This window comes from Barbus barbus (assembly GCF_936440315.1).
Source record: "Barbus barbus genome assembly, chromosome: 27".
Classification (NCBI taxonomy): domain Eukaryota; kingdom Metazoa; phylum Chordata; class Actinopteri; order Cypriniformes; family Cyprinidae; genus Barbus; species Barbus barbus.
Window position 1 is genome coordinate 22,528,900 of NC_136755.1, and position 16,364 is coordinate 22,545,263.

The 16,364-nt window shown below is 38.1% G+C and overlaps 1 protein-coding gene across 1 annotated transcript; it reads left to right on the top strand.

The window, feature by feature from the left end:
• Nucleotides 1–465: 465 nt before the first annotated feature.
• On the top strand, nt 466–15,673 carry LOC306846866 (solute carrier family 2, facilitated glucose transporter member 3-like). The gene is made up of 11 exons (XM_079380539.1): nt 466–754; nt 1,765–1,885; nt 3,983–4,081; nt 4,313–4,473; nt 5,919–6,159; nt 6,485–6,647; nt 9,578–9,765; nt 14,419–14,523; nt 14,604–14,702; nt 14,821–15,024; nt 15,106–15,673. The coding sequence occupies exons 2-11, from the start codon at nt 1,871–1,873 to the stop codon at nt 15,466–15,468; spliced, it is 1,638 nt and encodes a 545-aa protein (XP_079236665.1). The 5' UTR covers nt 466–754; nt 1,765–1,870; the 3' UTR covers nt 15,469–15,673.
• The last annotated feature ends 691 nt before the right edge of the window (nt 15,674–16,364 follow it).

Sequence of the window (16,364 nt, forward strand, 5' to 3'; positions counted from 1 at the left end):
CTTTTTCCAGTGCACATAAATGAGATATAGCCTACAGTATAATGATGCAACCGCGTTGTGTCACAACATCATCTTGAGTCGCGTGACTCCTCCTGCAGTAGAATCTGGACTGTTGTACTGCAGAATTTGATACTGCCATGACTCACGTGCCTCTTATAGGCCTGAATAAACGCAAGTGGGATGTGCCTACTACGGTTTTCAACGGATATTCATAGGTAAACAAAGAAAAAAAAATAAGAAAAGGTGAATATTATGTGTAATAATAGTATTTGTATTACTACTTTTTCAGCTCTACAAATTTCAGGAAGTAAAAGCCGCATGGCTGCATCCTTGGAGATTGTGGTACCCGGCGCTGCATCCATTTGGTAGCACCCATCATCTGACGCTCTATCAAGGTCACCTGCGCAGAGCATCATGGGCGGCGCTATCGGATGCTATTGGTCCCACCCCACGAGCACAATCCGCATCCTAACCGAAAACTCGCATCACAAGGCCCTATGACGGAACAGCTGTCACAAGGCGAGATGCGAAATACGAGTCGCGGATAAATAAAGGGGCGGGGGCGAGGCTTTACGTGCGCAGCCGCCGGTATTCCGTCAAAGTGGAACGTGCGGTTGGTCGTGTATTTGCGGCGTGTGACGAGTGAACGAATACATAATTGCGGGAGCGAATTTGATCAGACTTCAGTGCCAGTGGGTCAACGGGATACGTGCACACACGCGAACGGGGGTGGTCACGACGCACGAGAGATACGGTAACTGCAGACTCAATTGATGATATACATTTAAATTGTCAGGTATTTAAATAGTATGTGACTTACCATAATTGCCTGATGCTGATTATTGTTGTAGCCACATCTTTTATGATCTTATTTGTCTGTTTAGGTTAATGAATTTGACGGCGTGTTCTTTAAGTGAAAAAGAGTAATGAACAATTGTGGTGAATGTTAAAATATTATATGCATATGTGAGCTATGTTTTTTAAATGGTTATGAGACCTGTAATAGTACAGTATTAATAAAAGTGGGATGTTGGCGCTTAAAATTAAGAGAATATTTATTTTTGCACGTGCAAAATGTTTAATGATCAAAAACAGGTCTGAGGTGAAGAAGATGCTATTTAAATTCACTTGTCAAAATAGTGGAGTTGGCAATATTCAGAAACACCTGTTGTTCGACAGGGTATAGTTTGTGGATTTTAATTAACGTTAGGCTATTTAACTAAGCCTGTTTATTATAGATTCATTTTCTTATTGTTTTTTGGTATTTTTGCACGGTAGAATAAAGGTTTTGGGGGCTGGGGGGTCGTCACAAAAGGTTTGGGGGAGGGGTCAAAAAAACATTTGGCCTATTCTCTCATTTTTAAGTATATAGGTACGTATTTATACATAAACATTCTGTTCACAACGGTTTCCAAACATTCATTTTACCACAAAAGTTTACAAGTTCGCCTGAAGATGTAGCCTAACTAACAGTAGCCTACTCGTGCTTTGATGATAATTTCAGGATGTAGCATTGGCCAAACAAAAATACTACTGTCATTTATTACTTAAATTATACATTTTAATATCATACAGGCTTATATGTCGCTAAAACGTGTGTGGTTTGCTTAATGAGCTCTAAAAGATGTTGCGGGAGATGATAACTAAAGTCCCTTTAAGGGTATTCTGTAGTCTTTGATGATAACGCAACATATTGTTTATGGAAAAAATGTATGACTCTCACAATGTTTACGCTAATTTACAAATGTTTTACAATTTTGGCAGTTTTTAAAAGCAAAATAGTCACGAACAGCATCGCATAAGAAGAGTGTGTGCCAAGTATCACGTTCACTCGGAATTCATCAATCTTGGACGTTTCCACTCTGGCACGATGGAGGGGGAGAAGGTTGGTCCTTATTATAATATGTTCCCACATCGCTCTACATGTATTTAAATATGACATTTATGCAGTTTAATTGTATGAAAGGGTTTACATATACTGTATGTCTATGTGTTGCATCTAGAATGTAATTAATGTAGGCCTAGATGCTTTGCATGACTTTGATTTACCATTTTAGTTATGGAAATTGTTCATATGTATATACAGTCTTTGTTTCAGCACTGAATGTATGTCAAAGGTCAATCAATATGATCAATCAGCAGTGTCATGCATAATCCCAGTGTGTTGCCTGTGTTTGCTGTAGTCTCATTGAAAGTAATGTCAATGCAGCTGTTACCCATAGGATGTTTCTATGACGATGAAGGAGTGGCTGAGATGCTGAGGACAGGATATAAAGGATATTAAGACCTATTGGGATGTAAATGTTTAGGAGAGACAAGGAGAGAGAGGCAGAGTGGGTAGTGAAGTTGTTTGTATTGGACGTTTATTTCTATCCTCTTAACCCTCACAACATCAGTAGATTAAATCATTCTTGTGAGCAGATTAGATGATTTCATTCATAGCTCTCTACACATGTTATGACTTTACTGTCCAGGTTGTCTTGTAGCTCTTTAATTCCGAGCGTTTGACCCATGCATTTGTCAGATGACGTTTGTTTCAAAACTTATTTCACTGAGTCATCGTGACTTGAGAGCATTTGTATGGGTGCGGAAGAGAGGGAGAGTAAGTAATGGGAATAATAGGATCAGATTAGGCAAGGAAATTGATTTGCATTTCTTTCAGATAGTTACATCCAGTTGGTTTTGCTTTGATAAGGCTAAATGTTGTGCAAGAAATGCTTTGCAATACTGCATCGACCTACACAGATGTCCTAGAAATACTGCTGTATTTATACAGTTTATGATGAAGACTATACACTCCTTTTGTTTTGATATAGTCAATAATATCTTTAAGGTCACCTGTGTCGAATGTCTGACCATCTCAGCATCACATAGCCCTTCACAATTCACAGTGTCAGCACTGCTGTGTCCTATTGCCCTAGAAACCCGGAATCTGTAGTCGCAGTGTTGTCTTACAGCTGGGGGCAGGGCCGTTTTAGGACATGGCTGATTTGTGATGATTAAGATGAGCTCTTTAATAATATAATGTGTTGTTAGCTGCTGTCGTGTTTACATTAACTACATAAAAGCGGAGTGCAGTGTGACTACTGGATCTTTTTACACAATTCAGTCAAGCAAACATATGCGATTCATTTTAATAATAAAATTATATAATTATATTATATATCTTAATAAATTATATATATTACTGTGCTTATAATAATTATTAATTATATGTTATTATTTCAGGAGTTCACAAAGACATTTTTCACTTATTTTATGTTGATATTTTATGTGCTTAAATAATTATTATAATAAATCTGTAAATATTTTGTTAAAATTTGGTCTATTACAGTTTGACAGGTATATTCAGTCATTTTGCTCATTATTGTCAACTAAAATATGTAATTTTAGTCCGAACAAAATGATTGTTAAAGGACATTTTCATCCAAACACAAAAATTATGACTTAAAAAAATATGTAAGTCTTATCACTGTGTTCTTCTTTTTCTTGCTGCCATGTTCCTCATATCCTCTGTTTGGTGCTGAATTGGTGTTTCTAATTTAATTTAAATCTTTCCCAGGCTGTCTTTTTTTTTTTTTTTTTTTGCAGACGTAAATATGTTGAAAATCTCTCTTGAATGTCTCGACCTTTCTTGCTCTCTCTCTCTTTTTTTTTTTTTCGAGAAATCAGTCAATCAAACGTTAATAAAAGAATCTAGGGGAGTAGCCAGTAAACTAGGACTTAAAGAAACACACAACCCAAGAAAAAGTATGAGTAACATGGCGTCTATGTTTTTTTAAATGTTTTATAAATATAGACAATTGTGAATATCAATAACTGTTTTTATAAATAAATAGGCTGCTTTAATATCAGAACTCTCTTTTAAAGTCCGTATGTATGCTTCGTTTTTATGATCAAAATGTGAAAATTAAAATAAAATAGGCAAAATAAAATGATGCACAACTAACCAATCTTGAACCTATTCTCTCTTGTTTTACAGAAGCAGGTGACATGCTACCTCCTGTTTTCTTTATCTACAGCTGCAATTGGCTCCCTGCAGTTTGGCTTCAACACAGGAGTGATCAATGCCCCAGAACAGGTTAGTAAGTGTGTATGTGTTGTGAGAAGTACCAATCAAAAGTTCAAACACACATATACTACACATTCAAACTTTTGAGGTCAGTATGTTTTTTTAAAATGACCAAAACACACTTATTTAGCACTTAACTAAAATGATTCATCAAACCTTTAATAAAATACACACATACTCAAATGGGAATCGAGGAAATATGCAGTGGCCATCTTCAATGAAAACATTTTAACCTCTTAGAAACTGCGAGCGTTCTTTAATGCCACGTGGTTGGAGCGTTACGGGGAGCCTATCAAGCCGGGCATGTGCACCATTGTGTGGAGTTTTGCTGTGGCCATCTTTAGCGTGGGTGGAATGATGGGATCATTCAGTGTCGGTGTCGTAGCCAACAAATTTGGAAGGTGAGTGGAGATTAAGTCATCATGTGTAATAGGGCAAATATTGACGAGTTTGGACTTTTTGGACATTTGTGGAAGTCCTATGCTCAGAGGCTTTTGCATTTTAAATGAAAAGAAAGTAATCCTAAGCTTGTGACTTCTTCCGTGGCATTACTCATATATGCCTAGGTTTACATTTATTGGTAAAGACACATTGAGGTCATAGCCAAGGCTTAGTGCTTAATGCATTTTTTTCTAGTAAAAATGCACCATGGATCTAATGCTTACTTTATGGGTTTGAACCTGTCTTCCATGTAATTTATGCATCAGTACAAAATGAACAGAGAAGTTTAGTGTTGTCATTTTTCATTTATGTTGTTGTGCTGGAAAACCTCAGCCTGATAATACATCAACTTATGTGAGTTACTCACAATGCTGCTTTAACTGGACAGTAAATGCTTCATTAATAATAAAAGCAGTTTACTATAATGAGGGCACTCAGAGTAGAAGAGTTGACCTCTGTCTTCCTTGCTGCTTGAACACTGTCCACACTGTCAGAAAAACATCATTCAAAGCAAGCATTCATGTGTGCTCAGTGGCTATTGTTCTTTTTCTGTGGCCTTCTCTGCCACTCTCCCTGGTTTTGGTTGGTTTTTGATTTTGTCAGCAATAATCAAGAAAGAAAATATGCATAATATTTTTGTCTTTTGTTTTTAAAGCACAAAGATTTTACAACACAGTAACTAACTATATACAAATATAAGCTACCATTTAAAAGTTTGTGGTCAGAATTTTTTTTTTATAAAGAAATTATTACTTTTATTCAGGAGGTGCTTTAATAATCAAAAGTAAAAGTAAAAACATGATGAAAACATATTTGTATATAGTTGGTGCTGATAGCTTTGTGAGCAGTGCGCCAACATGCAGCACCATTGTGCTACGGGCGTCCCAATTTCAAATCCCAACTCGAGGACCTTTCCTGATCCCGCCCCCCTATCTCTCTTCCACTTCACTTCCCGTCAGTTCTGATCTGTCCTATAGTAATAAAAAATGGCAAAAAAGAATATACTTTACATAATTATTATTACTTCTATGTTATCATTTCAGGAGTTCACAAGGACATTTTTACTCATATATTGATTATGTTGATTAATCTTTTAAATTATTTAAATTATTATTACATTTTTTTGTGTTTAAATATTTGGTTAGCGTTTGACACATTATTTTCAACCAAAAATAGTATGTATCATTTTAGTCTGAGCAAAATAGAATAAAATGAATGAATATGACATTGACTATATGTTGTGACATTTTCATCCAATTGTGACTAAAACAAAACGGGTGCAAGTCTTAACATTGTGTTCTTCTCTTTCTTGTTGTCATTTTTCTCATTTCCTCTATTTACTGCTGAATTAGTGTCTCTAATTCAATTGAACTCCCTCTCTCCCTGTCTGTTTTTCTTTCCACAGACGTAATTCTATGATCCTTGTGAATATCTTGGCTCTGATTGGTGGGGGTCTCATGGGACTGTGCACTCTCTGCTCCTCCTTTGAGATGATCATTGCCGGTCGGCTGGTTATTGGGCTGTTCTGTGGCCTCTTCACCGGTCTTACTCCAATGTATGTTGGGGAAGTCTCGCCCACTCCCCTCCGTGGGGCCTTTGGGACCCTGCACCAGCTTGGTGTTGTGGTGGGCATCTTAATTGCACAGGTACAGTATTCCATGGCACAGCGATGTAGTTTGTTGCATTTACATTAGTTTTTAATTTTGGATATGACCAGATGGTTTATAAAAAATGTGTAAATCATTTCAAGAGCCTTGTGGCCTCATTATATGTTTGTGCCACAACAAAGCCTTGGGGAAATATCACCTCTAATTAGTTTTGATGCACTTATGTTACATGAAGCTTCTAATTGAGCCTGCTGATCCATTTTTAAGTCTTCCAGCCTAATTTATGCCATCGTAACCCAATCAGTTTTCATATGATACCTGTAAATGTTCAAATTTCTTATAAGTCGTGTCCTTTTCCATCTAGATTTTTGGTCTGGAGTATCTGCTGGGTTCAGATAAGCTCTGGCCTGTGCTTCTGGCTTTAACTGTGCTACCTGCTATCCTGCAGTGTATACTGCTTCCGTTCTGTCCAGAGAGCCCTCGATTCCTGCTCATTAACCTCAATGAGGAAGAACAGGCCCGTAAAGGTAAAAAAGAAGTCACAAATGAGCTTTATCTCCACTGAGCTGCTACCATGCTTCACTGAACAGCTTACGCTGAAAGAACATTTATAGTGGTGAAAGCAAACTAAAGCAAATATATCTTTTGCGTTGCCTTTTGCTTCAATAGCAAATGAAATAATCCATGATGGCTGTACAAAAGAGGAATAAAATATCAGGAGATTGATTACATTAGTCAGAAAAGAGAAAGATTGGCTGCCACTCCCTCAGAAAACACAATTTTTTTATTTGGTGAACAACATTCATCTGTGTGGCAATGAAGTTGTGCCAAATGCACTTAACCTTATGTTTCCACTTAATGTTAATTATGCCTTTGAGAATGCTGATGACAAAATGAGCTAAAACATCTGCTTAAACAGGAGCCCTTTATTAAATAACATACAGGTTATCATTTACTGGAGCTGGATGATTAATTTTACTCCAGATTATTACGCACATAAATGTGTAATAGATGTCAGTTAGTACATATGTTGTAAAATGCTTTAAAAAAAAAACTCCAGTTTCAAAATTTTGCTCTGTTTTGAGCATCTTGACCAGCCCGACACAGCAAAGCTAGCTTTGAGTGGGACTATGTTTTAGTCAACCAGTGGTAGCTGGCAAGTATTCAGGAAACCTGTTTGAAAGCTATCAGTCTTTGCAATTCTGTCTGGTGATGCTAGGTGATGGAGAAATTACACACTTCCGCTTTAAGCCAGATAAAGTTTGTGAAATCATTTAAGCTACATGTATAATATGACAGGTTTTGTTAACATAACAAATGTGTATTTTCTTATTTTCTCATCATTACCTCATTCCATTTTCTGAGACACTTTAAAATGAATCTGTTTACCCAAAACATCTAAGAAGCAGGCTATTAGAGAATAACTTATTCAGTGTTCTGAATTCAGAATTCATGTAAATCAGAAGAACAGACATTACCATGTTTTTAGCAGTAGGTATTGACATGATTCTTGTTCTTTTTCATAAACCTTTAAACCATGAAGTCATTGTTATCATTTGCTGCGAAGCAAAGATTTCTCATCTCAGAACCTGATCCCTTGTCAGACTTGCTAAACTAGCCTGGTAACAAGTGTTTTCTGAAACTGGAAATGGTGGAGAATAAGAAACTGGAATAAGGTGGAGAAACCATACCTACTCTGATATTGTGGTTTACTGTTCCTTAAAGAGGAAACAAAAGCTTGAGCCTTTAAGAGTCCATGAACTTGACAAAAGACCAACAGCAGGTTTTGGCATCTTCTTTGATGTTGATGATGCAATAGTGCCTTTTATCCTAGAATACATCTAAATATACACATGCAATTAAGTTAAAATAAATAATACAGTTAAAATGGTAAAGACTTTAATTTTATTGTAATTAATGGCAGTAATAGAAAGTTTATTGTTAAGATTTCTCTTTCAAATAAATGCTGTTCTTCATCAAAGAATTCTGAAATAATGTATCATGGTTTTCCTAAAAATATTAAGCTGATCAACTGTTTTCAACATTGATAATAATAAGAAATGTTTCTTGAGCACCAGATCAGCATATTAGAATGATTTCTGAAGGATTATGTGACACTGAAGACTGGAGTAAAGGCTGATGAAAATTCAGTTTTGCTGTCAAAGGAATAAATTACATTCTAATATATATATATATATATATATATATATATAAAACGATATATATATGAAGAGTTCCATTTGAAAATTTCTTCTGAAATGAGTACTTCTTTCAGGCTTATGTTTGGTTATTTCACTTTAATGGCAAAGTGAATCACAATTTCATTGCCATTAAAGTGAAATTACTAAACCTACACATAGGAGCCCGATAAAAATGCTTATTTTAGAAGAAAATTTCAAATGGCACTTAGAGGCTTTTGCACCTGAACTCTTCATACACTGCTGTTCAAAAGTTTGGGATCAGTAAGATTTTTAATGGAGCCTCTTCTGCTTTATTTATATGATCAAAAATACAGAAAAAACTGTAATATTGTGAAATATTATTGCAATTTCTAATATTGGTTTCATATTTTAATGTACTTTAAAATATAATTTATTTATGTGACGCAGTGCTGAAGTTTCATCAGCCATTACTTCATTGTCTTCAGTGTCACATGATCCTTCAGAAATCATTCTGATATGCTGATTTATTATCAATATTGAAACTTTTGTGCCGCTTAATATTTTTTTGGAACCTGTGATACTTTTTTGTGTGATTCTTGTGATGAATAAAAAGTTAAAAAAGAACAGCATTAATTCAAAATAGAACAATGTAACAATTTTATAACAATGTAAGTCTTCACTATCACTTTTTATCCATTTAACACATCCTTGCTGAATAAAGGTATTAATTTCTTTAAAAAAAACAAAAATGAAAGAAAAAAATTACTGACCCCACACTTTTGAAAAGTCGTGTATACTATAACACAAAAATTCTATTTTGAATAAACACAGTGTTTTTTTTTTTTTTACTTTTTATTTATCAAAAAATCCTGAAAAAATATCACAGGTCCCAAAAAATATCCAACATTGATTATAAATCAGAATATTAGAATAATTACTGAAGGATCGTGTGACACTGAAAACTGGAGTAATGATGCTGAAAATTCAGATTTGCTTCACATGAACAAATTATATTTTAAAGTATATTCAAATAGAAAATTTTTATTTTAAATTGCAATAATATTTGGCAAAATTACAGGGTTTTCTTGTATTTTTGATCAAATAGATACAGCCTTGATGAGCATAAGAAACTTCTTTAAAAAACATTAAACATCTTACTTGAATGGCAGTGTATATAGCCTTGGTAAGCATAAGACACTTCTTTCAGAAACACTCAACAATTTTACCCACACCAAAATTTAGTATTCTTTCTTGTTAGATCTGTATGACCAAAACTCCATTATTTTGTCCCTCAGCACTGGTGCGTCTCCGTGGTTACGAGGATGTGGGGAAGGACATGCAGGAGATGAAGGAGGAGAGTTTGAAGATGGCCATGGAGAAGAAGGTGACCATCCCAGAGCTCTTCCGCACCGCTGCTTACCGCCAGCCTCTGCTCATCGCTGTCATGCTGCAGCTGTCCCAGCAGCTGTCTGGCATCAACGCTGTGAGTGACATACATTACACATCATACACTGTGCTCGTTACAGCATACTACTATTTTGAATGTGAAACAGTATGTATATTGTTTATAATATGCGTACTTTATATATGCAGTAAATATTTGGATGTCTTACTCTTACTATACTTGGAATCAGAATCAGAATCAGAATCAGAATCAGAACAAGAATGAGCTTCATTGGCCAGGTATGTTTACACATAAAAGGAATTTGTTATAGTGACAGAAGCTCCACAGTGCAACAGAAAGACAACAGGACAGGACACAGATAATAAAAGAATAATATACAAATATACAAATAGGCAATGTACGAAATAGTAAAAACACAATATATAATATAGACAATTATGTGTGTACAGGTCTGATTTGTGCAAATTTGAAATGAAAAAATAAATGTGGTGAATAAATAATGTATAATAGAGTTGTGTGTTCCACGTTTAATGTCAAGTGTTCATGAGATGGATTGCCTGAGGGAAGAAACTGTTCCTGTGTCTGGTCATTCTGGTTCTCAGAGTTCTGTAGCATCGACCAGACGGTAACAGTTCAAAGAGGGAGTGTGCTGTATGTGAGGGGTCCAGAGTGATTTTGCCAGCCCTTTTGCTCTGGATAAGTACAGTTCTTGGAGAGTGGGGAGGGTTGTGCCAATGATTCGCTCAGCAGTCCGGACTACCCTCCGTAGTCTTCTGAGGTCAGATTTGGTAGCTGAGCTGAACCAGACAGTTATTGAAGTGCAGAGGACGGATTCAGTGATGGCAGAGTAGAACTGTTTCAGCAAGTCCTGTGGCAGGTTGAACTTCCTCAGCTGGCGAAGGAAGTACAACCTCTGCTGGGCCTTTTTCACAATAGAGTCAGTGTGAATGTCCCACTTCAGGTCCTGAGAAATAGTGGTGCCCAGGAACCTGAATGATTCCACTGCAGTCACAGTGCTATTCATGATGGTGAGTGGGGCGAGAGCAGGGGGGTTTCTCCTGAAGTCCACGATCAACTCCACAGCTTTGAGCGTGTTAAGCTCCAGGTTGTTAAGACTGCACCAGACAGCCAGCTCCTTAACCTCCAGTCTGTAAGCAGACTCGTCACTGTCCTAGATGAAGCCGATCAGTGTGGCGTTGTCTGCAAACTTAAGGAGCTTGACCGAGGGGTCTTTAGATGTGCAGTCGTTGGTGTACAGGGAGAAGAGCAGTGGGGAGAGAACACAGCCCTGAGGAGCTCCAGTGCTGATCGTACAGGTGCTGGATGAGAACTTTCCCAGCCTCACTAGCTACTGCCTGTCTGTCAGGAAGCTGGTGATCCACTGACAGATGGAGGTGGGGACGGAGAGCTGTGTCAGTTTATTCTGAAGGGTGTCCGGGATGATGGTGTTAAAAGCGGAGCTGAATCTACGAACAGGATCCTCACATAAGTCCCTGGCCTGCCCAGATGCTGCAGGATGAAGCGCAGTCCCATGTTGACTGCATCATCCACAGACCTGTTTGCTCTGTAGGCAAACTGCCGGGGGTCCAGTGGAGGCCTTCAGATAAGCCAAAAACCAGTCTTTCAAATGAATTCATGGCCACAGACGTTAGAGCCACAGGTCTGTAGTCATTAAGTCCAGTAATTTTGGGTTTCTTTGGGATGGGGATGATGGTGGAGCGTTTGAAGCATGAGGGGACTTTGCACAGCTCCAGTGATCTGTTAGAGATCTGTGTGAAGATGGGGGCCAGCTGGTCAGCACAGGTTTTTAGGCAGGCTGGTGACACACCGTCTGGGCCTGGTGCTTTCCTTCTTTTGTTATTTCTGAAGACCTGGCGCACATCATTTTCACTGATCTGAATTACAGGTGTGGGGGAGAGGGGGGTTGCTGGAGGTGTGAATGGTTGTGTGGAGAGGTGTTCAGGGCGGGTGTGGGGTGTTTTTTCAAACCTGCAGTAGAACTCATTCAAATTGTCTGCCAGGTGTTGATTCTCCAAAGTGCTTGGGGATGGTGTCTTGTAACTGGTGATATCTTTCATACCTTTCCACAATGAAGCAGAATCACTGGAAGAGAATTTGTTGCTTAGCTTGCCAGAATAATTACTCTTTGCCACTCTTATCTCCTTTTCCAGTGTGTATTTGGCCTGTTTATACAAGACTTTATCCCCCTTTCTGTAAGCATCTTCTTTGGCCTGACGGAGCTGTCTAAGTTTTGCAGTGAACCATGGTTTGTCGTTGTTGTAAGTTAGATGAGTCTTGGTAGGAATGCACATATCCTGATGCACAGAAACTGATATAAGATGTTACAGTCTCTGTGAGCTTGTCCAGATTGTTTGCAGCAGCTTCAAAAACAGTCCAATCAGTGAGAGAGAGTGTTTCATTAGTCCATCTTTTAACAGTTCTTAATACAGGTTTTGCAGATTTAATTTTCTGCCTGTAGGTCGGTATGAGATGACAGTGATCAGAGAGTCCTAAAGCTGCTCGTGGGACAGAGTGATATGCGTCCTTTATCGCTGTGTAACAGTGATCCAATGTATTACTCTCTCTGGTGGGACATGTGATGTGCTGTCTGTATTTTGGCAGTTCGCAGGAGAGATTTTCTTTATTAAAGTCCCCGAGAATGATTAAAACAGAGTCTGGGAGTTGTTGTTCTGTGTCTGTGATCAGATCAGCAAGTTTCTGTAAAGCTGATCTCGCATTCGCTTGCGGTGGAATGTAGACACTCACGCGAATAGAACGGCTTGCAGTTAATGAAGAGCGTTTCTAGGTCTGAACAGCACATCTTCTTTAACAGTTACATCTGTACACCACCTCTCATTAATGTAAAAGCATGTCATGCCGCCGTGTCTGCGTCGCGATCTGCTCTGATCAGCTGGAAGTTAGCCAGATGTAGCAGGCTGTCTGGTATGTCGCCATTCAGCCAGGTTTCCATGAAACACAGAGCAGCAGAGTTTGAAAAATCCTTGTTTGTCCGGGAGAGCAAAAGAAGTTTGTCTGTTTTGTTGGGTAGAGAGCAGAGATTCACTAGATGGATGCTAGGCAGCGCCGTTCTAAATCTGCGCTGACGAAGCTTCACAAGCGTGCCGGCTCACTTCCCCCGTCTGCGCGTCCTGAAGCATTTGACCAGAGCTACGGCTCCGCCTACTACAATGTCCAGCAAAACATCTGAATAATCAAAATCCGGTAAAAGATTTCGTGCTGTGTTCTGCCGAATGTTCAACAGGTCATCCCTGGTAAAACTGATCGTGTTTGAGAAACAAAAAACAGGAAAAACAAACAAAAACTGTACAAACACTGAAGAGCAAAGCTGCCATCTGCGGCGCCATCTTAGATCTTATGCGACCAAAGCCAAACTTTCATTATGTTCCAAAATGCAGTATCCTGAAATGCAATGTGCCGGACTTGACCTTACATTTTGAATGTGACAAATGATTTCTGATATCAACCATGATTTGTAACTTCTACTTTATAGCTCATTATTTGGTCAGACTGTCAAATGTTTAATATCCACTAGGGGTGTAACGATATCACAAACCGAACCGAAAGATCGCGATACACCACCCACGATACGAATCACGGAACTCTCGTCGCGTACCGCGGTACTCTCACGCCCCCTGTTGCCCATTGTTGAGGTTAATGGCACTTATCTGTAACTAACTATTAATTTAAACAAATTGTTCTTTGCTTACATTTAATTAAATTGTATTAGTAACAACTAATAAGAGCTTTTTAAATTTTGTTCTAAATATTATATTCTAAAGTTACTGTTTTCCAAGTGCATGTAATTTCATGTGACTTGGGAGTGAGCGTCACACTCGGTTGCTAGTATATGCAGGATGGCTGCTTCGCATAGTACTGAAATTGCAGATACCCTGGACACATTTAAGTCTCCTGTGTGGGAACACTTTGGTTTTCCAGTGGAGTACAGGAATGGAATTTGTGTCGTAGACAAAGCGCACAATCTGTCGTAACTGTTTCACAAAACTCTCTTATACGACAGGAAACACATCTTATGGTGCGTTCACACCAGACGCGAATGAAGCATTAAGCGCGAGTGATTTACATGTTAAGTCAATGCAAAGACGCGATTAGACATCCTGTGGCGCGATTCGCACGAATGAGGCGACCGCATTTCTGTCAGAATGTGCTGCATGATGGTGTTTTTGAAAAAGAACTTAAAACTTAATTGAACTTCCAAATGTTTCTTAGAGTGGACAAGCCAGTGTTTATTTTTGACTAGAGTACATTGGAGTTTATTTATTTAATTTTAGTTTACTTCAGGTAAGCTGACTTCACTAAAGAGACACATGTTTATTTCTGACTACCTACATTAGAGTTATCTCATTTTAGTTTACTCTGTTAAGCTGGCTGCACTAAAGAGAGAAATGTTTTATTCTGACTAGTCTACATTGGAGGTATTTATTTCATTTTTGTTTACTCCGGTATGCTGACTGCACTAAAAATGTGAAGCCAAAGTTAATAAAGAAAAAGTTAAGTCAAGTTATTGTTGAGTTAAGTGAATCTATTGTTCCTTAGCATTGCTGGTAAGATGACATGAACCCTACCCCCACAGCAAACCGAACCATGCCACTGGTGTATCGTTACACCCCTAATATCCACTAGTGTTCTTGTTTTACTATCACTTTACATTCTTTAGTTAACCATTTGGATTTGTCTTTGTGTTTCTCAAAGGTTTTTTATTACTCAACTGGTATTTTTGAGTCAGCTGGAGTGAGTCAGCCCATTTATGCCACCATTGGAGCTGGAGCAGTTAACACTGTCTTTACCATTGTATCTGTAAGTATTTTATCAGTGAACTTCATACGAAATCTGTGATGTGTTTGAAGTAATACTTTAAATTTTTCCTTTTCTACAAGCTTTTCTTGGTGGAGAGGGCAGGACGAAGAACTTTGCACCTTATTGGTTTGGGTGGAATGGCTGTCAGCGCCTTGGCCATGACCATTGCTCTCTTATTGGTGGGTCTTGCTGTCTGTTTTCATTTTGCTGAAGATTCAAAACAGTCATTGTAAATATTTGGCCATCATAAGAATGCTAATGTCATACCTGTATTTTCTTATCTTTGTCCCTGAGCAGAAGGACATTGAGGCTCTCCGCTACCTCAGCATTGCTGCAATCTTTGCCTTTGTGGCCATGTTTGAGATGGGCCCTGGACCCATTCCCTGGTTCATAGTGGCTGAACTGTTTTCCCAAGGGCCACGTCCTGCCGCCATGGCCGTTGCAGGATGCTCCAACTGGACAGCCAACTTCCTTGTGGGAATCAGCTTCCCTAAACTGGAGGTATGAGGTATCGTGATTTTTGTGGTAAAATGTGTGCACAATGTCAGAATTAACTTTTTTCTTATTGTTTGTGATTTGCAGGAGCTGTGTGGGCCATATGTCTTCATTATATTTATGATCTTCCTCATCCTCTTCTTCATCTTTACGTACTTCAAAGTACCGGAGACCAAAGGGCGAACTTTCGATGACATTGCCCGAGGTTTTAGCGGGGCTCCGCCTGTGGCTGCCACCTCCATGGAGGAGCCCGGCAGAGTCGCACTTCCTGCCTCTCCAGTCAAAGAAAAGGTCCCATTGGTGGAAGCTTCCAAATCTTCCTCAGAACAGGGTGCAAGCTCGTCTGAGAAAGCTGCGGCAGATGCCAAAAAGGTGGAGAAGAAACCGAGCTCAGTTACCCAGCCACTTGTGGATTCTAGTAAAGAGGAGAAATCTAATTCCACCATCTAAGAAACGGTGTAACTATATATCTTAATATGATTAAAGCCATGACATGTATCACTGAAGATAGAAATATAATACTAGAGATATATTTACTGGAAAGAGATTATTTAAGGTAAACAGATTATGAAAGGAACCACAGTGGCGAGTCACAGATCTTTCTTGACATATTTTGAAAGGATACGAGAGCTCATAGTACATGAGCTTTATTTTATTGTGTAGTTTGACAACTGATGGTTTGGTGCAATATTGATTCATGTATTAAGGGTTTTATCCTTTTATTACTCATTCCTGTTTGTGCATTTTTAGTGCAGTTTTAATATGATTTATCAAATTGGACATAGCTTCCTTTATCAACTCAAACAGGGAAATTTAAAAAAAGGGAATTTTAACATTTAGCCTTCATAGTACTCACCATTTTCAACTGTCAAACCTCATTTTTTTGCTTATAGAAAATCCAAAGTGTTTTTCTCTTGAATGATAGCTGGCGATCATCATAATCTTGAGGTTTTTGCACTGACGATGTTTATTTTGTATAAAATATAGTGTATACATTTTCATTACTTCAGATCACTGCTACCATCAAAAACACTTAAAACATAATTAATTAGAAGATTCATTAAAATATTATATTTATAGAAGTGCTTCGCTAGTCAAGCTTATGCCAAGAATAAAATCGCTAGTTTACTGCCAAAAATAAAACATTTAAAGAAGCAGACTCTTCGAACAAATAAATCACTCATTTATCTTAAATCACAGTAAAGGTTGTATTGTAAAGGATGCAAATGGACCAACCAGTGGTCAGTGAATTTCACTGTATATACAGTCTCACATACAGCTCACATTTCAGATATCCAAGATTAAGATTTTTAGCAAATGGTGCAAACGTAATCAAAGAGGAAATT

Bases quoted from the DNA above. Each gene is read 5' to 3' on its own strand.
- LOC306846866 (XM_079380539.1), top strand. The intron at 4,474-5,918 runs GTGAGTGGAGAT...TTCTTTCCACAG, and splicing joins GTAGCCAACAAATTTGGAAG to ACGTAATTCTATGATCCTTG. The intron at 6,160-6,484 runs GTACAGTATTCC...TTTTCCATCTAG, and splicing joins TGGGCATCTTAATTGCACAG to ATTTTTGGTCTGGAGTATCT.